This window comes from Colobus angolensis, unplaced genomic scaffold, assembly GCF_000951035.1.
Source record: "Colobus angolensis palliatus isolate OR3802 unplaced genomic scaffold, Cang.pa_1.0 Scaffold3, whole genome shotgun sequence".
In the NCBI taxonomy this organism is placed as follows: domain Eukaryota; kingdom Metazoa; phylum Chordata; class Mammalia; order Primates; family Cercopithecidae; genus Colobus; species Colobus angolensis.
In genome coordinates, this window is record NW_012116265.1 from 21,839,595 (window position 1) to 21,861,728 (window position 22,134).

Below are 22,134 nucleotides of genomic sequence, written 5' to 3' on the forward strand. Positions count from 1 at the left end.
ATGCCATACTTCTTGAAGGCTTTGTTCATTTCTTTTTCCTCTTTTTTCTTTAGACTTCTCTTCTTGCTTCATTTCATTCATTTGATCCTCAATAGCTGATACTCTTTCTTCCAGCTGATCGAGTTGGTCACTGAAGCTTGTGCATTTGTCACGTATTTCTCGTGTCATGGTTTTTATCTCTGTCAGTTCGTTTATGGCCTTCTCTGCATTGATTATTCTAGTTACCCATTCTTCCATTCTTTTTTCAAGATTTTTAGTTTCTTTGCGCTGGGTACGTAATTCCTCCTTTAGCTTTGAGAAGTTTGATGGATTGAAGCTTTCTTCTCTCAACTCGTCAAAGTAATTTTCTGTCCAGCTTTGATCTGTTGCTGGCAATGAGCTGCGTTCCTTTGGAGGGGGAGATGCGCTCTTATTTTTTGAATTTCCAGCTTTTCTGCCCTGCTTTTTCCCCATCTTTGTGGTTTTATCTGCCTTTGGTCTTTGATGATGATGATGTACTGATGGGGTTTTGGTGTGGGTGTCCTTCCTGTTTGTTATTTTTCCTTCTAACAGTCAGGATCCTCAGTTGTAGGTCTGTTGGAGATTGCTTGAGGTCCACTCCAGACACTGTTTGCCTGGGTATCAGCAGCAGAGGCTGCAGAAGATAGAATATTGCTGAACAGTGAGTGTACCTGTCTGATTTTTGCTTTGGAAGCTTTGTCTCTGGGGTGTGCCCCGCCGTGTGAGGTGTGGGGTGTCGGTCTGCCCCTAGTAGGGGATGCCTCCCAGTTAGGCTACTCAGGGGTCAGGGACCCACTTGAACAGGCAGTTCGTCCGTTTTCAGATCTCAGCCTCCGTGTTGGGAGATCCATTGCTCTCTTCAAAGCTGTCAGACAGGGTCGTTTGTGTCTGCAGAGGTTTCTGCTGCTTTTTTTGTTTGTTTGTTTAGCTGTGCCCTGTCTCCAGAAGTGGAGTCTACAGAGATAGGCAGGCCTCCTTGAGCTGCTGTGGGCTCCACCCAGTTCAAGCTTCCCAGCGGCTTTACCTACTTAAGCCTCAGCAACAGTGGGCGCCCCTCCACCAGCCTCGCTGCTGCCTTGCCGTTAGATCACAGACTGCTGTGCTAGCAATGAGGGAGGCTCCGCGGGCGTGGGACCCTCCCGGCCAGGAGTGGGATATAATCTCCTGGTGTGATGTTTGCTAAGACCCTTGGTAAAGTGCAGTATTTGGGTGGGAGTTACCCGATTTTCCAGGTGTTGTGTGTCTCAGTTCCCCTGTCTGGGAAAAGGGATTCCCTTCCCCCTTGTGCTTCCCAGGTGAGGCGATGCCCCGCCCTGCTTCAGCTCTCGCTGGTTGGGCTGCAGCAGCTGACCAGCACCGATTGTCCAGTACTCCCTAGTGAGATGAACCCAGTACCTCAGTTTAAAATGCAGAAATCACCCGTCTTCTGTGTTGCTCACACTGGGAGCTAGAGACTGGAGCTGTTCCTATTTGGCCATCTTTGAAATTTTCAACTCAGTGTAGGAACTTGACAGCATAGAGATGGGCCTTCCAGCAAGATACTACTTTTTATCAACATTATTCTCTGACTTTCACCGTGTTGCTGAGAAAGAGGTGACAAGCAGCTTCCAGAGCTTCTGAGAGTAACAGAGTCTTGGATGCACTGGGACATGCTCATCATCTTTGGAAAGAAGCTTTCACCAGCAGACTGTCATCATCATGCCATTGGTCTCCATCTTCTTGCCTTCTTCCATTGAAATCACTTGCTGTTTATTCAGCAAAGTCACATGTAGGTATGGACAGTGTGTTATGTAGCAGTGCAAGAAATAAAGACACTGCTGATTAACCAGCCTTATAATGTCCATTATTCTTTCACCTTTACTTTCAATTTTTATTAAAGAACTGGGGTCTAATACAGAAGAGAAAAAATTATTCCCCCAGTGGTTGCTCTTGAAATGGAAGTTCTGGTGTTGGAGTATCTGCTGGTATCTGCTGGTTTGTGATGGGAAGCTGGCTATTTCTCAAATGGCTAGAAAGTCTGATGGAGGTTGCTGAGCTGGTGGAAAGGCTGAAGTGTGGGCTGATTACTGTCCCATGTAGATACAGCCTCTCTTGCCACAGTAACAGGGTGGCCATGTATTAATGTGTTTCCACTTTAGGTTTGGTACCCATGGGTCTCAGTGACCTGGATTTTTTCTCTATGTAGTTCTCTACTCCAGTGCCAGCAACTAGAGATAAGCATGAGATTTGTCTTCTGTCCTGGGGCTTGACTGGTCTTAGGAACCACCTCAACACCAGTCTGAGCTGTGCTGGCCAATTGCAGGACCTGATATTGCTAAACAATAGACACTGAGCTAGTGATTGGTCTGTACAGTAGTGAAGTAGGTGAGAGTGCTGGCAAAACACATTCTAACTAGATAGAAAAGTCTGTTGATGCTACCAGTTTCTGAGCTCATTGAGAACTCCATCATATAAATAGAGGGTTTTGTTGTTGTTGTTGTTGTTGTTTTAGCTTTGTCCACTGACAAGTGATGGTTAGGTTGTTTCAGGGCTATTGTCAGTTACCACTCATCCATTGTTTTTAAGATTCTTGAGTTTTGTTGCTATTATCTCCTGCGTTGGGAGACTATTCTCCATGAGTCTTTCACACATCTGCTCATCTTGAGAGTGAGACACTAACTGCCATTTGTACTGGACTCACCTTTTCAAGATTTTTAAGGATGTTTATTTCCTATGGTAGATCACTGTAATAGAGGCCTCCAACTTTTAGATTATGCTTTTAAAATAAAAGTCTTTTACTATAATTTTTGTGGGGTTTCAGAAGAGAAAAAGTTAAATGAATGTATTCAATCCATGATATTAAAGTGTATCCATTTTGGATAAGTTACCTTGTGTTCTATTTCGAGTCAGCAGGTTATGTCAATCATACCTTCTACTTTTTCCTCTGATGTCTTGAACCCTACTGCTACCGTTCTTACACAGGTGGTCCACAGAAACAGATCCTGCTATTTACTAGCTGTGTGGCCTTGGAAAAGTTACTCTTGAATTATCAGTTTCCTCCATTACATAGCAGAGATGATAACAGTTTCTATCTCACGGGGTTTTTATAAGGATTTAATGATGCATGGCTGTATAGCCATGGTTTCAGTTGATACTGTGGTTGTTGTTAATATGGCCTTCCTTATTTCCCACATACATTCCCTTATCTAGACTCCATAACTAGTCTCCATACCCTTCATTTCTTCCTGCTTAAACTTCCATCCACTTCATAGATGTGACTTCTCTTATATTTAAAACCGCTGATGGCAGTCCATCTGAACAGGGTAGATGGGTTACCTTTGAGATAAAAGTAGCCCCACCTTTGAGACAAAGTCTACAAGTCAGCGTTCCTTTATAATCTGTTATTAAGTGTAATTCTTGTATCTTTTTCACTCCTGTGGCTGTTCTGGCAACATGCTCCTCTTCTCAAACGCATACACACATAAATGTGTTTTAAACTCCAACCACCCAAGCAAGCTTATGTTTACTGAAACCTGGCATATTTTTCACGTATTCGGGCCTATGAAAATTCTATTTTCTCTACATGGAATGACTTCCCATGGGTTTATACTTATGTTTAAGGCCCAGTTCTAAATTACTGTCTATGGTGGATTGTTATGGTAATGCCCTCCAATGAATCATGTCTCCCAATGTCAACATGATGTTGCCACTCCTACACCAGGAGGTGGACTTGATTTCTCCATCCTCTTCAATCCAGACTTTGCCTTGTGATTTGCCTTGAAGAACAAGACATGGTGGACTTGACATTGTATGAGTTCTGGAGCCTAGGCTCTATGAGGTCTAGAAGTTTTTATCTTCTCCTGCTTGGAACCCTAACACCAAGAGGCTGTGAAGAAGCCCAATCTAACCTATTGGCAGATACAAGGTGACATGGAGAAGAACTGAGACCCCAGTTAAGAGTTAGCACCAAAGCCAAACAAATGAGTGAGGCCACTGTAGACCCTCCAGCCTTAATTAAGCCATCAGATGACTATGGTCTCATGGCTGAGACCAGCAGAACTGCCCAGATTGCCAGTTCATGGAATCATAATCATAAGAAACCAAAAATCACTGCAGTTGTAAGCAATGATAGTTTGTGGTGGTTTGTTATGCAGCAATAGATAACTGATATACCTTGTCAGAGAAATATTCTAGACATATCCAATAAAAGTTCATGATTCTCTCCCCTGGACTCAAACGGCACTTTGTCCATTCTTCTATTATGGCACACAGCTCATATAATCATTGGTCTGTCTGTGTCTGTTTCTCTCACTAGATTAATAGCTTTTTAAGAGCAGGGTTCAAGTCTTTGTTCATCTTTATACCATCTTTGACTACTCTAGAGCCTGGCACACAGAAACAGCAGGCATTTATTACTCAAGTCATAAACTCACCATCTCCTCCTGCAACCCTTTCACTTGCCCTCTTGGACTCATGACGAATCATAAGTAAAATCAGTTAACATTCCTTTCATCTTCTATTTCTTCCCCAATGGCCCTGCTTCCTTGCAGCCCTCTTAGGTGGTGGCTATTTTCCCTCCCACACTTTATATACCATGGGGTTTATAGGTAGAGAAGTGACCGTCATGCTTCTAATGGCTACTTTCAGACTACCTTCATCCCCTCCCTCTTCTCTAAAACACACTCAGCTTTCACTTCCATACCATCTGATTAAACCACCTGTACCTCTTATTGTGAAAGTCATCTACTGATCCCTGGACCTTTGCTTCTCATTCCATAAAGATTTTAACTCATAACCACCTTCTCTAACACTCCCCCAGTAGTGATTTCAATATTCACACAGTTCAGTCTTCCAGTATCATGGCCTCTTAGTTTCTTAACCTCCTCTCCTCCAATAATCTTACCCTCTATCCCATTTTAACCCCTTGTTCCTACGGTTATACCTTACATTTTTTTCCCTGCCAATAATCACAATCTTTCCAGAATCTCAATTTCAAACATGATACTATCCATTACCACCTCCTATATTTTCAACTCTTTTACTCTTGCCTCTAAAAACTCCAAAATTCCTTTGCCACTTGACTTACAATTTATTGCAACAACTACTCTTCATGGTTCCTCATCCATCTCATGTTTTTTCCATCCTTATTCAATTAAATGTAATGGCCAGTCATTTTAGTCACTCTTCCTCTATCTTTATCTATTATACCCTCAAACTTGCTATAACATCAATTAAGTCCACTTTCTACCTGAGGCATGCCCAAATCCACAGAGCTAAATGTGGATGGGGAAAGAATTGTCTTTCTTAAAATTAAAAAACATTAATCATCCTAAGGTCACTGTATTAGTACATTCTCACACTGCTATAAAGAACTGCCCAAGACTGGGTAATTTATTTAAAAAAAGAGATTTGATTGACTTACAGTTCCACATGGCTGGCGAGACCTCAGGAAACTTACAATCGTGGCGAAAAGGGAAGCAGGTATGTCTTATGTGGCAGCAGGCAAGAGAGAATGTGTGAAGAAGGAACTGTCAAACACTTACAAAAACCACCAGATCTCGTGAGAGCTTGCTCACTATCATGAGAACAGCATGGAGGAAACCACCACCATGATCCAATCACCTCTCACCAGGTGTCTCCCTCAACATTTGGGGATTACAATCTGAGACGAGATCTGAGTGAGGAGACAGAGCCAAACCATATCAATCACAATCAAAGTTCTATTTCCCTGGTCCAGTCAATCTCTACTCTCTTAGTTGACTAATTTATAATTTATGATCTCTCCTCAAACTTGCAAAATCTCTGCCACTTTTGCTTTCCAGATTACCAGGAACATAGAGACAATGAGAAGTTCTATAAGCTCCCACCACCTCCCATCACATCTGCCCACTTATTTATACCTCTGTGCATCTATTGTGCCTTTCTTCTTTCTGTGAATAAATTGCATGTGTTTCTAGCTGCAACTACTCACCTATACGCATGTTAGATTCAATCCTCTCTTATCTATTCATTGATATCACTCCTTGAAGTTTTTCCATTCTCCTGCATCATTTCCCCCTCTCTACTAAGTCATTTCTATAATACAAACATATTACCTTTTTATTAAATTAAAAATCTATCTGTTCTGACCTAATGTATCCCTCTAGATATGACTGCATTTCTTCATTTCACAAGGGAAACTCCTTCCAAGATTAACTGTCTTAGCATCTTGAATCACTCTCCTCATACTCAGATTGGAACACACTCCAATAAGGATTTTTGCTCCCAATGTTTCATAGAATGTGCACTTACCGAGGTCAGCAATGAATTCAGTGTTGCTAAATGTAATGATAAACTCTCAGCCCTTAGCTTATCAGCATAGACATAGTAGGTCACTCCATTCTTCCTTAAAACACTTTCTAGAAAAGTTGATGTCCAAGAAATTATATCCTCTTGATTTTTTCCCTTGTCTCCAGCCACTTGTTCTTAATTTTTTTGCTGTTTTCTTCTCTCCCTCACATCTATAGATTGGAGTACCCCATGTTTTAGGAATTTGATTGTGTATTCTATCTACACTCACTCCCTTGATGACCTTATTATTCCCATGACTCTAAATACTGTGTACATTCTGATGGCTTATGAACCCAGCTCAGACACTCCCTTAAAATCCAAATCCACATACTCAAATACCTACTTGTCATCTCCAGCTGAATGTCTAATAGGTCGCTATAACTTGACCTGTCTAAAATTTATCTTTTGATTTCTTACCCTTCAGCTAACAACTACCCCCCACCCTGACCCCTGGTACCCCTATCATAGTATTCCCCATTGAAATTAATAGCAACTCCTTTTTTTCCAGCTGCTGAAGCCAAAAAGTGTGGATTATGGCTAATTCCTTTGTGTCCTCTCACATTCTGTATCTGATCTATCCCTTAATACTCTCTATTCTACTGCATTAGTCTGTTCTCACACTGCTAATAAAGACATACTCGAGACTGGTAAATAAAGAAAAGAGGTTTAATTGACTGACATTTCACCATGGCTAGGAAGGCCTCAGGAAACTTCATGGCAGAAAGGAAAGCAAACATGTCCTTCTTCACATGGCAGTAGCAAGAAGATGTGAGGAGTAAGGTGGGGGAAAAGCCCCTTATAAAACTATCAGATCTCATGAGAACTCACTCACTATCATGAGAACAGCATGGAGGTAACCAACCTATGATTCAATTACCTCCCACTGGGTTCCTCTCAAGACACATGGGGACTATGGGAATCACAATTCAAGACGAGATTTGGGTGGGGACATGTCCAAACCATATCATTCCATCTCTGGCCCCTCCCAAATCTCATGTCCTCACATTTCAAAACACAATCATGCCTTCCTAACAGTCCCCCAAAGTCTTAACTCATTCCAGCATTAACCCAAAAGTCCAAGTCCAAAATCTCATCTGAGACAAAGCAAGTCCCTTCCGCCTATGAGCCTGTAAAATCAAAAGCAAGCTAGTCACTTCCTACATGCAATGTGGGTACAGGCATTGGGTAAATATACCTGTTCCAGATGGGAGAAATTGGCCAAAACAAAGGGGCTACAGGCCCCCATGAAAGTCTGAAATCCAATAGGTCACTAATTAAATCTTAAAGTTACGAAATAATCTCCTTTTACTTCATGTCTCACATCCATGTTATGCTGATGCAAGATGTGGGCTCCCACTATCTTAGGCAGCTCTGCCCCTGTAGCTTTGCAGGGTACAGCCCCATTCCTGGCTGCTTTCACAGCTGGTGCTGAGTGTCTGCAGTTTTTCCAGTTGCACAGTGCAAGCTGTGGGTGGACCTACCATTCTGGGATCTGGAAGACAGTGACCCTCTTCTTACAGCTCCTCTAGGCAGTTCCCCAACAGGGACTCTGTGTGGGGGCTCCAACCCCACATTTCCCTTCTGCACTGCCCTAGCAGAGGTTCTCCATGAGGGCTCCATCCCTGCAGCACACCTCTGTCTGGATACCCAGGTGTTTTTATACATCCTCTAAAATCTAGGTAGAGGTTCCCAAACCTCAGTTCTTATCTTCTGCACACCCACAAGACAAATACCATGTGGAAGCTGCCAAGGCTGGAGGCTTGCACCCTCTGAAGCCATGGCCTAAGCTGTACCTTGGCCCCTTTTAACTATAGCTGGAGTAGCTGGGACATAGAGCACTAAGTCCCTAGGCTGTACACAGAGTGGGGCCCTGGACCTAAGAGGAAAAAAATCATTTTTTCCTCTTAGGCCTCTGGGTCTGTGATGGGAGGGGCTGCCTTGAAGGTCTGGGACATGCCCTGTAGACATTTTCCCCACTGTCTTGGCATTTAACATTTGGTTCCTCCTTACTTATGCAAATTTCTGCAGCCAGCTTGAATTTCTCCCCAGAAAACAGGTTTTCCTTTTCTACTGGTTCATCAGGCTGCAAATTTTCCAAACTTTTACACTCTCTTGTGTCCAGAGGTGTCAAATGTCACCTCTTGAACACTTTGTACTTAGAAATTTTTTTCTGCCAGATACTCTAAATCATCTCTCTCAAGTTCAAAGTTTCACAAATCTCTAGGGCAGGGCCAAAATGCCACCAGACTCCTTGCTACAGCATAACGAGAGTTACTTTTGCTCCAGTTCCTAACAAGTTTCTCATCTCCATCTGAGACTACCTCAGCCTGGAGTTTATTGTCCATATCACTATCAGTATTTTGATCAAAGCCATTCAACTAGTCTCTAGAAAGTTCTAAACTTTCCCACATCTTCCTGTCTTCTGGGCCCTCCAAGTCTCTAGGAAGTTCCAAACTTTCCCACATTTTCTTGTCTTCTTCTGAGCCCTTCACACTGTTCCTACCTCTGCCTGTTACCCAGTGCCAAAGTCGCTTTCACAGTTTCTTTCTTTTCTTTTTTTTCTGAGACAGGGTCTCACAGACTAGAATGCAGTGGTGCAATCTCAGCTCACCACAACCTCTGCTGCCTGGGCTCAAGTGATTCTCCTGCCTCAGCCTCCCAAGTAGCTGGGATTACAGGTGTGTGCCACTACCACCCAGCTAATTTTTGCACTTTTAGTAGAGATGGGGTTTCACCATGTTGACCAGACTGGTCTTGAACTCCTGACCTCAAGTGATCCACCTGCCATGGCCTCCCAAAGTGCTGGGATTACAGACATGAGCCACTGCACCTGGCCACTTCCACATTTGCAAGTATCTTAACAGCACTGCCCCACTACCTGGTACCAATGTACTGTATGAGTCCATTCTCATGCTGCTAATAAAGACACACCCAAGACTGGGTAATTTATAAAGGACAGATGTTTAATTGACTCACTGTTCAGCATAGCTAGGGAGGCCTCAGGAAACTTACAATCATGGCAGAAAGTGAAGCAAATACATCTTCGCATGGAAGCAGCAAGGAGAAGTGCAGAGCAAAGACAGGGGAAAGCCCCTTATGAAATCACCAGATCTCATTAGAACTCACTCACTATCATGAGAACAGCATAGAGGTAATTGCCCCCATGATTCAATTACCTCCCACCAGGTCCCTTCCGGGATATGTGAGGATTCTAGGAACTGTTATACAATTCAAGAAGAGATTTAGGTGGGGACTCAGCCAAACCATATTATCTACCTTCAGACTTGAATCTGAATCTGACTACTTCACACATCTACAGTGCTGACAGCTTAGTGTATTAGGCCATTTTCACACTATCATAAAGAACGTTCTGAGACTGGGTAATTTACAAAGGAAAGAAACTTAATTGACTCACAGTCAATTACATGGCTGGTACAATCCTGGCAGAAGGTAAAGGGGAAACAAAGCATGTCTTACATGGCGGCAGGAGAGAAAGAGAGCAAGGAGAAGTGCCACACTTTTAAACCATCAGATCTTGTGAGAACTCACTCACTATCATGAGAACAGCCGGCGGGGGAACCTCCCCCATGATCTAATCACCTACTACCAGGTTCCTCCCTTGCCACGTGGGGATTATAATTTGAGATGTGATTTGGGTAGGGACACAGAGTGAAACCATATCATCCAATCTGAGTCACCATTTTAATAATAGCCTCCTATCTGGCATCCAAATCGTCAATCCCCCAGGGGATTCTGAATATAATAGAGTGATCTCATTGAAAGGTAAGTCAGAGCAGGTCAGGCCATGTGCAAAATCCTGCAGTGATAAGAGGCGAAGTGATCTAGCTCACCATTCTCTTGTGGCTTCATCCCCACTCTCCTTATTTTTTTGACTCTACTTTAGCTGCCCTGGCTCCTCCTCACAGATCCTCAATGCTCCATGAACTCTCCTGCCTTGGGCACTGAGCTCTAGCTGTCTGGAATGCTCGTTCCCTCAATATACATATGATTCAATCCCTCATCTCTTTTCCATATTTACTCAAATGTCATCTTCTCAAAGAGCTCTTTCTTGAGCACCTATTCCAAAATTGCAACACTCCAACACTTCCTATCCTTTTGTGTATTCTATTTTTCTTCTTGGCCTTTATCACTACCTAAAATTCTGTAAGTTTTCCTTACTTATTTCTTCCTCAACTAGAATATAAATTCCATGAGGGTAGAACTTTTTATCTGTTTCATTTACTTCTGAATCTCAAGTCCTTAACAATGCTTAGAAAACAGTGTACACTCAATAAACATCTAAATGAATAAATAAAAAATGAAAGACCAAGCATATACTAAAAAGAACTAGAGCACTTTGGGAGGCCGAGGCAGGCAGATCACCTGAGGTCAGGAGTTCGAGACCAGCCTGGGCAACATGGTGAAACCCCATCTCTACTAAAAATACAAAAAATTAGCTGGGTGTCATGGCAGGCACTCATAATCCCAGCTGCTCAGGAGACTGAGGCAGGAGAATCACTTGAACCAAGGAGGTGGAGGTTGCAGCGAGATCATGCCATTGCACTCCAGCCTGGGTGACAAGAGTGAGATTCTGTCTAAAAAAAAAAAAGAAAAAAAAAAGAACCAGAGGAAATTTTAGAAATAAAAAATAATTGAAATTACATACCTAAAAACCTGGATTAAAGGGACAATTATTTTTCAAAGAAAAGCAGAATATCAACAAAAAAGAGATACTTCAAGGCTCATTTATGAGGCTAGCATAAACGATACCCAAACCAGCAACAATAGTAAGAAAAACAACAGATCAATGTAGCCCGTGAAATAGATAGAAAAGCCTTAAACAACATTATTGAACAAAATCCAGGAATGTGAAAAATCATATAGTAAAATCACCTATAGTCTATATTATACTATATATTATACATGAATAATATATATAGTTAAATTCTATTTATATAATTTTTAAAATTAGAAAACACTAACAATACAAGTATCCTTCATTACCCAAATCTATTTGAGCTCTATTTTGGACTGAATGTGTATCCTCCAAATTCGTACGTTGAAATCTAATCCCCAAAGTGATGGCATTAGGGGGTCTTTGGGGAGTTTATGAAGAAGGGCCTCTCACGAATGGAATTATTACCCTTTACAGAGAGGCCAGAGAGCTATTTAGCTTACTTTTTTTTTGAGACGGAGTCTCACTCTGTCACTTATGCTGGAGTGCAGTGGCGTGACCTCTGCTCACTGCAACCTCCGCAGTTCAAGTGATTCTCCTGCCTCAGCCTCCCAAGTAGCTGGGACTACAGGCACACGCCACCACACCCAGCTAATTTTTTTGTATTTTTAGTAGAGATGGGGTTTCGCCATGTGGGCCAGGCTGCTCTCAAATGCCTGACCTCAGATGATCCACCCGCCTCAGCCTCCCAAAGTGCTGGGATTACAGGCATGAGTCATGGTGCCCGGCCCCCTATCTAGCTTTCTTTCCACCAAATGAGGATACAACAAGAATTCAGCAGTCTACAACCTGGAATGGGCTCTTACCAGAACCCATGATGGCATCCGATCTCAGACTTCCAGACTCCAGAACTGTGAGACACAAATTTCTGTTCTTTATAAGCCGTGTAGGGTGCTTTGTTCTAGCAGCCTGAGCTAAGTAAGACAGTGCATGAGTTCAGTGACAATCTTGATAATGAGTTGGGATACTTACTTCAACTGGGTCTATTTATTTTTTAAGCTAATATACAGTAATATTGACTCTCTCTCTCTCTCTGTCTCTCTGTGTGTGTGTGTACGTGCTGTTCTATGAATTTTGTTGTTGTTGTTGTTGCTGTTGAGACAGAGTCTTGCTCTTGTCACCCAGGCTTGAGTGCAGTGGCGTGATCTCGGCTCACTGCAACCTCTACCTCCCAGGTTCAAGTGATTCTCCTGCCTCAGCCTCCCAAGTAGCTGGGACTACAGGTGCGCACCACTACACCTGGCTAATTTTTGTATTTTTTTAGTAAAGATGGGGTTTTGCCATGTTGGTCAAGGTGGTCTCAATCTCCTGACCTCAGGTGATTCCCCTGCCTCAGCCTCCTAAAGTGCTGGGATTACAGGCATGAGCCATCATACCGGGCCTGTTCCATGAATTTTGGCCTACATATAGAGTCGTGTTACCATCACGACAATCAGTATACAGAACTGTTCATCTGTTCATCATCATCATCTCATAAAACTCCCTCCTGCTGTCCTTTGTAGTCACACTCGCCCTGCAACTGCCAGTTGCTGGAAATCACTGATCTAATCTCTATCACTATGGTTTTGTGATATATAGAATGTTGTATACATGAAACCACATAGCGTGTAACCTTTGAGACTGCCTTCTTTCACGCAGAAAAATGACCGTGTAACCTTTGAGACTGCCTTCTTTCACCCAGAAAAATGACCCAGAGATTAAACCAAGTTGCTGCCAGTATCAATAGTTCCCTGGTTTTTGTTGCTCAGTATGGAAAGACTACAGTTTGTTTATCCATTTACCCATTCATTGAAGGACATTTGGGTTGTTTCCAGTCTTTGGAGATTATGAATAAAGTTGCTACATTCTTCAGTATACTTCAAAAAAAGTTGCTATAAACAGTTACATACAAGTTTTTGAATAAACACAAGTTTTCATTTTCTTGGGTGAATACCCAGGAGTGGGATTGCTGGCTCATATGGTAAGCATTGTTTAACTGTGTAAGAAACTGCCAAACTAGTTCCCAAAGTAGCTGCACTATTTTCCATTCCTATCACCAATACGTGAGAGTTCCAGTTGCTTCACATCCTCACCCCCACTTGGTACTGTCAATATTTTTATTTTTAGCCATTCTAAAAGGTATACAGTGAAAATTAAGTCATTTGTTTCCTGAATTTTAAAAAGCATATAGGCAGATTAAGAGAATCATCTAAAATGTTATCTTAATTTATTTGGTTACTTGTTTGGATAAGAAAAAATACATACCTAGGTATTGAAACTACAAAGAAAAACAATGAATTGATTAGTATACGAGCAGATAGTGTTGAAGGAAGTAGATGCAATACAGTAGGTACCCAAGGGGGCTCTAAGATATTGATAATATGTTCTTTATAAGGCAGGATGGTAGGGACATATAATATGTTTTATTATTTTTGAGCTACCCATGTGTTTTAATATATTTCACAATAAAGCATTGTAAAAGAAAGATGAGCACACAAAACACAATACAAGGAATGAAGGAAAATATTTTAAAACCTCTCTTTGAGGAGTTCAAGTACAGTGAGTTAAAAAACTGAAAATACAAGCATTTTATAGAATTTGAATATAACACTGTCTTAAAAACCTACTTAAACTTAATTTCTTAATTTCTTGGCCGGGCGCGGTGGCTCAAGCCTATAATCCCAGCACTTTGGGAGGCTGAGACGGGCGGATCACGAGGTCAGGAGTTCGAGACCATCCTGGCTAACACGGTGAAACTCCATCTCTACTAAAAAATACAAAAAAAAAAAAGCTAGCCAGTCGAGGTGGCTGGCGCCTGTAGCCCCAGCTACTCGGGAGGCTGAGGCAGGAGAATGGCATAAACCCAGGAGGCGGAGCTTGCAGTGAGCTGAGATCCGGCCACTGCACTCCAGCCCGGGCAACAGTGCGAGACTCCGTCTCAAAAAAAAAAAAAAAACTTAATTTCTTTAATATTTCTGTGCTTGTGTATATCCCACAGGCAAAGTTGCTGATGGGCCACTTTATTAATGGGTTTGTTTATTCCCAGAGGCCTCCATCTACATGCACTTGAAGGGCTGGTCATGGTAAGGTCATTCTTAATGATAGGCAACAAGTAGCTTCTTCCTAGAAACTAAGACTAGGATGGGACCTGAGTCAAGAAATACACTGAATGTTTCATTTTTACTATTCACAGATTTTCAGACACCCCTCAGGCTGCCATCTAGACTTATGACTCTTTGGTAGTTCTGATTGTTACCAACACCTTGCAAAGAGGGTGTTACCTGTGACGACACTGGGGATTTTGGAGAGAAAGCTCTTGACTGTTCTGATGGGCACGCCCCCTGTCTTGTCATCTTGCATCTTTGTAATGATGTCTTCAATCTGAAAGAGGTTAAAGAAGTGTTATTTTCTCCCATAACATAGTCATAAATGGTACCTTTTTAAACCGTCCAAATGTGTAAACATCGGTGTCAACAATAGATATCAGAAAAAGTTCCCATCTAGTCGGTCAATAAATATAGCGTCTGTATCTGCTGTCTACCAACTGCTGGGTATAGGGAGGTCCAAAGGTTATACATAGAGCATAAGTCATATCCTGGAACAAGCTCCCAGTTCAACAAGGTATGGAAGAAGAAATACATTAGGATTCTTGATGGGATCCAACATGTAATTTAATAAGTATGTGATCACAATCTCCTTCTTTTCCAAATTTGGTTTACATATATAGATCGAAACATATGAAATTTCTATATTCAACCCCCACCCCTTCCACAAAAGCAATTTCTTATGGTTCAGTCTAATATGTTAACATAGATTAATATGCTGCTATTGGGAACTGCAGGGAGGGCTACCTTTGGGACTAGAGAAGGATACATCTAAAGTCACATGAGAGAAAAATAAGACATGGAAAGCTGTGGTCTGAAGAAGCTGGAAAACAGGTCTCAGTGGTCACGAGTGGTGGTGTGTGGATAGCTATTTGAACCTGGACTAAGGTGGTCAAGGACAGGATCTTCTTCTTTTGGTAAGACCATGCTATCAGGAGAAAAGATCATAGTGGGCTGTGACATCTTACTGGTGAAAATCGAACAGAGAATGGGGATGGACTGATGAGGGTATAGGTGCCTAAATTGGGAAACCAATTTGTAGTTAATAATTTATGAGCCAGAATAATTTCCCAAGCAGAAATCTTAAGAATAGGATACAGAAAAAATTCTGCAATGAGGATACATCTTTTTGTTTGGAGAAGGGAGAGCAACTGAAGGATAGAAAATAATGTTTAGTATTATCACGTTTTATTTTCCTAACCAATAGAAATATCTTTGAAACACCAGGATGGAGTCTCTGAGTGAGTTCTTAATAGAGGCTCATATCATAAGGCTAGAAGTCTTACAGTTCATTTATTCTAACATACTACTATTGCAACTTGATGATAAGTGATTTTCTTGAAGACACATGACTAATAACTTGCTTGATAGATAACTTGTTAGAGGCAAAGTTAGGGCATGGCATAACAACAACACCATCATCATAAACAGCCACAATATATTTAAATTTACTATGTGCTAGGTAGTATTCTAAGTATTTATACACACATTATCCTGTTTAGTCCTCATAATTACTTGATGAAATAGATTCTACTATTATCACCATTTTTTGACATAAAGAAACAAAGACTTAGTGAGGTGCACCAATCAGGGTAAGGTGGATTAACTTATGGCAGCAAATAACCCCTCAAATGTCAGTGGCATAGCACAAAGGTTATTTCTTTCTCATGCTACATGTCTAGTTCAGGTCAACAGGGGAACTCTGCTCATTGGAGTTACATCACCTTGCATGTTGCTGGTCAATGTGCCAGGAGGACAAGAGAGAATTCTGGAGAGTCTCTCACTGGGTATTAAATAGTATAATCCAGAAGTTAGATAGAACATGTTTGTTCAAAATCCTTGGCCAGAACTGGTCACATAGCACCACCCAGTCACAAAGGAGCCAGGGACTCAATCCTCTGGATGCCAGGAGGAAAGGGGAACTGAAGATCTATGATCAACATCAGTGAAAACTGCAGAAGTTAAGCAACCTTTGCAAACTTCGCAGGGTCACACAGCTACCCAGGTGTGCAGCCAAGTTTGAATCTAGCCATAGATCCCAGAATGGCATCTAACCCCTGAGCCATTCTGCCTCCCAATAAGATTCCCAGAAAATCAGCCAAACAAGGAAACCATTCTCACTGGATTCTTCTGGGTTTCTCTAAAAAGTACTGAAAGCAAGAAAGAATCCTAAGCTCCCAGCCCTTCAGGAGGTAGATGAGTGTTAAGCTAGAAAAGAGAGTTATTCTCTGAAGACCTGCATTCTGTTAGATGAAAACTGAAGAGGGAGTTTTATTCTAATTCATGTTAATAATCTCGCTTACTGCTGGCCTTTGTCTCCTAAACTCAACCCAACAATTTAGAGCAATTTGAGTATTACTTACTGATAGCCAAGGAGAGCTAGAAAAATGGTCACTTTTCAAGGTAATTTATGCTTTTGATCTAGCATATTATTTGAAACCAGAAGTATCAGTTACATTGATGGTTTCTATGAAAATGGCCAGAAAATCATTGAGAATTGGAAGGAAACCAACAACTCAATTCAGGTAGACCCTTGAGTGGACATTAGATAGTAATGACTTATACCTCTGCTGCTGCAGGCTGCATTTGAAGGACTGGCTCTGTGACTTCTTTTTCCTCCATTCAGTTTAGTTATTTCACCACAGGACTGAATCTTAGAAGGCTCATTTACTAAGGAGGTCCTATCTCCTTATGTTGGCCCACAATGTACTAAGAGGTATATCACTCGTCAGGGGTTACAGCTAGATCAAAAAAACAATCCCCTCAACTAACAGAAAGGAGACTACACTCCAGCAATAGTCTGCAACATCACAGGTGTGGAAGAAGGAATTATTGCCCCCGAATTCCTGACTCCCCCGTGGTATTAATATACACCTGAATCCTTGCCTTGGCCTCAGGGTGAGCAGGGTCTACCTTTTCCCTTTCGGGTTTAGCCATATGATTTGCCTGGCTACTGGGGTGTTATTCAGTGTGATATGAACAGGGACTTGCCGTGTACCTGCATGGCTGCAGTTACTTTCTTCTCTTGCCCTCTTACCACGAGAAGAACACACCTCGGATAGTTGTTATTCCAAGGAAGATGAGAGACATCTGAAGCAAATGGTACTGAACCCATTGCTAGATCAGCCAAACCTCAGCTGGCCTTTAGACTCATGAGCAAGAAATAAATGTTTATTTTTGTATATCACTAAGTTTGAAGTGGTTTGCCTTACAGAAAAATTATGATACAACAAGGCTCTGAAAAAATGCATTTATCAGAAATTTCTGAAGCCACAAAAAATACTTGACAATCAGAGTTAGTGAATCTTAGAATTGGGGTATCTCTGAATCACCCTCTCTAAGAATGCACACATTCAATTTATCTATTGATTTATCTATCCACCATCTATTTAAAAACTCTTAGAGACTATATATACTATTTCTGGTAGTCCATTCCTTTGTTGTGTCAGACAAATTTTTGACATTGTTTTATTTGATTCCTGTGCACAGTCCACTATAATATCAGATGATACTCTCTGAAATTCCTTGTCATGGTTTCTGGAGAATTCCCAAGAGTACAGACCCAGTGAAAATTACAAGTGGGCTCTCAGGAACTGATAAAAATAATTACAAGTATTTTCGGAACATCTATTTTATGATCAATACTGCCGTAAGTATTTTAAATAAATTATTTAATTGATTCCCCAGTCATAAAAGTTATTTAATAAAGACATTGAAATTGAGGCTCAGAAAGGTTAAGCAATTTATCCAAGGTCAAACAGCTAGTAAGTGGCAAGGCCAGGATTTCTACTCACCTCTTCCTGACTCCAATGTACAGCCATTTATCAAATCTAAAATTCATCTTCTATTACTCAGACATTTAGAAAAACTTGGTTACAACCCTTCTCTGAGTAGAGTGAGTATTAGGTTCAGCAATGGGACAGCTCCTGGAAGGTAATGTTCAGAGGCACGAACCCAGTGAGTGGCCCAGAGCCTGGCTGATCCTAGGAAACTTACTTCTGGCAGTGCCATATGCCAAAGTTAGTGCTTTGTTTGCTGTGGATCCCAGGGTGAGTTCCAGCGGAGCCTGGAGTTGGTCCCTTACACTATATAACCCATTAAATCTTGAGCTAAACATGGCAAAGAAAGTTTTTAGTCTCAGTGCCACCTGGTAGACTCCAAACTCTTAACTTTTCTGCCTCTAGTATTTTCAATTCATTTCTTCCTTGCTGAACAATGAGTGTAATTTATTTTACCTTACAAAAGGGACAACTCTTTGTTCCCTATGGCCTCAGTAGTTGATTAAAAATACAGAACAGAGGCATATATACACAGCCTCTCATCTCCCTTAGATTCAAAACGTTTTGCAGGCAGAGACTATTCCTAGGTTTTCATTTTCATTTTCTTAGTTAACATGAGTTGAGTATTCACTCTGGGTCACGCACTGCTCTAAGAGCTTTATCTTATAAACTCATTGAATTCTCACAGGAGGTTGATTATTATATCCCCATTTTATAGACAAGGGAACAAAGATTCATCTTTGTGTTCTCAACCAAAGCCTGCCAACAACCTTTTCAGACACAAGGCACTTAATACCATTTGCATCGAAGGGAAAGTTTAGCGCAGGCCTAAAAGGGCAGAGGAGGATGCAGAGAAATTGATACAGATAATCAGATTCTCAACCATCTCATGATTTATTTCTGCCCAATGACTGCTGCTGTCTTGCTGTGCAGGGCTCTCTCCCTTTGTCCCACAGGATTGGTTAGATTTATCTTCCACTGGCAGATCATGGATTCTGGGTCAGGGATGGGGTGATGGGAAAGTATAGAGACTTATGTTTTCCTGAATGTTCAGTTCCTTCTAACTTCTGACACCTTTTGTTCTTAAAGAAGAGCAAAATCAATTCCCTGACATCCTTTAATATGAAGTTCTGTGTCATTAGGGAGGATGTTTGGACTTAAGCATCACTGTGCAAATCAATAAGCAGGTGGCCCTTATCTGACAGCCAAACGATGCAGAGAAACCACTTGGCCAGCTAGGCTGGTTCTGCCTGGATGGGCCACAGCCACAGGAATGTCCTTCTCCAAGGAGCTCAAAGCTCAGCACTGACAGGCGGGTAAAACATTCTTCCAAACAGCAGGACACTGGAAACCATTATGCCATAGAGTGGGTTTTCTTTTAAGTGAGAAATATTAAAAGGCAGACACAATTCACTGAAATAGCCCCAAGAGTGTGCAAGAAGAGTGAGGAGAAGCAATCCTCTCCTTACAAACTGAAGTCGCAGAGGAGCAGTAGGAAGAATGTGGAGGAGAACCCAGGAGACTGGCTGGCCTCAGCTTCTATGATGTGCTTTGTTGACCTGGGACAAGTTGATTCGCCTATCTGGACTTCACTTTTCTCATCCCTACAGTGATAGGCCTGGTTGCTAAACTGAGGTTTCTCATTCAGAAACTGGAGACTTGACAATGTAAAACTCTGTCTGAGAGGGAAGGGCAGGACAGGAAGCCAGGTCTCTGAGCTCTTCTCTCCATGTTGTCTGTCTTACCAGGTGGATTCACATAGAATATGTCCCTGCACTAAGAGGTACAAGTTGGGGGAAGCATGTTGGGCAGAACTTGGGAGTTTCTGATGTTTTCAGAAACTGTGTTGAGCAGATAGCATCAGAAGCCAGACAGAGATATGACCTGGAGAGGCCCTCACACCGCTCCTTCTCCATCAGCCCATGCCTCTTGTCTCTGCTTTGACCCATGACACTCCTAACAGAAACGACAAAGGGCAATATTAGTTTTGTTTCTATAAATTCATGATGCAATGAGCTAATTTACTTAGCTCCTTCAATTTTTCCCCAGTGGGGATTTTAAAAACTTAAAGTATAGGAAACTGTATTATGATTATTAAAAAAAAAAATCCATCACAACTTCGACAAAGAAGCAAAGAGCATGCCTCAGGCATGAAGGTTCTTTTTAATGAAGCATTTCATCTTGACTTTGCAATCAGTGGTCTGTTTCTAGCTACTAATGACTGTCACGTTGGAGTCTACCTTTTAGCAAAGACCCCTTCTGTTTGAGTGTCTGTGAAGGAGTGAAAATGACTCCTTGGACACCATCTTATCAGCCTACAGGCAGAAATCAGAGCTGACAAATGATAATCATATTTCTTAATCCAAAATGTGCATGCTTCATTGAGCAGGCTCTGCCCCATATGTGTTCCAAAAGATCAGGCCATTTCTCTTTTTTATTTTTAAAGACACAATGCGTTGCTATTCTCAACTTCTGCATGTATTCGTGTGTATGTACTGGCTTAGTAGACATGCACTGAGCACCTACCAAGTGCCACGCACTGTGTTCATTTCTACAGTTATGAAAACAGATAGAAGACAGAATCTGTTCTCCTTCCTCATGGATTAATACATTTCAGAGTGACTCAGGGATCTAGGCTTACAGTGAAGACTGTGTTGGAGGCTGAAGAGCTAAGCATGGGTTCCAAGGAAGCTAGAAGTGAAACACTGAGGAATGCCACCATAGGCCCATGGAAGAAAACCATCATAGCTCTCTTCTTCTTTCCCTCCCTCTTTTATCATCCCATTCAAAGGCTGCAATTTCAATGGCACACGGGGAATTTGGGGATTCCACCTGCTAATGATGACAATGATCAAAATGCCTATTAATTTGTTTTCAGCTAAGCCTATGTTTGAATCACTGTATGTGTTTAGAACACTTTTCATGGAAAGTAACAATGGCAAAAAATCCAGCCTCCAAAGATGGGGGCTGATATTTTCCACATAACAAGCAGTCCATATGTGGGTGGTCCTGACATTGCTGCAAAGGCTCTATTCTACGAACGCCACCATCTTGGTCTTTCCCTTGTGGTTGCCTGATGGCTGCCCAGCTCTAGCCATCCCTTTTCTGTGAAAGGTGGGAAGGAGGGGGTGGGGGAACAACTGCACTCATTCCTTTTATCAGGAAAAGCATATTCCTTCCCAGAAGACCTCAACAGATCATTGCTCAAGTCTCAGGCCAGAGCAGGGTCACATGACTACACTGAGCTGCACAGGAGGTGGGGAAGAAGGTATTTAACTTTTCTAGCCTCTATACCACATGGAAGCAGGGCAAGAGGAGAATGGAAATGGGGTTAACCATGTAACACTGTCTGCCACGAGACCTTGTGTTAAAGAACACTTGTAAAGGATGGTTGGGCAGGCTCTGAAGCCTCTCTGATCTCTTTCCCACATTGTAGCCTATATGGTACTCTTAAAAGGGAAAATTTGATCATTTAACTCCCCTACCGAAAATCTGTCCATGGTGTCCCAGTGCTTATCCTGTTATAAGCTCTTATTAAACCCTCTATCTTTTCTCCATATCAACAATCGCTCTAATTTGCATTTGTATCACCCGTTAGAGTGGTTTGCTCACCACTGAATCCTAATAATAGGTACTCAGTAAATATTTCTTGAATGACTATATCAATGAATGAATGAATAAATGAATGACATGAGTGCTATATTCTTAAAGAACTTTATCTTGGATTCCAGCATTCAGTGGGACTCAATATATTAAAAGAGTCTTAGGGATAGTGATGTCTATAATTTACAGTAAATTTAATATTTACACTTAAGATCATTTTGCTTTGGGAATGGGTTCCATAAACAAAAATCTCAAGATTTCATGAACCTTAGCAACAACATTCAAGGAAAAGCTCCAGAGGCATCCAAATAGCAGTTGAGTGGGGAGCCAGTTCCCCAATGTACTGTGCCTGACATTATCCAGGGGCAGTACCAGGGCAGAAGGATGATACAGCATTATTTGTTTTGTCCCCTGGAGGCTTACTTTTACAGTTTTAATATTGCCATATGGAGTGATTCATAAATTACTTTTATGGAAAACATTTCATTTTCTTTCATTTAATTGCAGAGAAAAGCAGACAAGAATGACCTTCTAAGTCTGAGATCAAGTGGTTTATTGATACTTTAGGGAAAATGTCTTTCCCCTGAGCGTGGCTGGAATAGCTAAACCTTAGAAGGCATCATCT

General features: G+C 41.6%; 1 protein-coding gene across 11 annotated transcripts in view; it reads right to left on the reverse strand.

Annotated features, from left to right (window-relative positions):
• Positions 1 to 22,134, reverse strand: part of RGS6 (regulator of G-protein signaling 6) — a 656,379-nt gene that overhangs the window by 192,211 nt on the left and 442,034 nt on the right. For all 11 annotated transcript variants that reach the window (XR_001002633.1, XM_011949627.1, XM_011949623.1 and 8 more), the window contains exon 3: positions 14,305 to 14,404. Coding sequence is in view for 10 of the 11 variants with exons in the window: in XM_011949627.1 (XP_011805017.1) it covers positions 14,305 to 14,404 (100 nt within the window). In the remaining variant the exon portion in view is untranslated. The remainder of the gene's footprint in view (positions 1 to 14,304; positions 14,405 to 22,134) is intronic.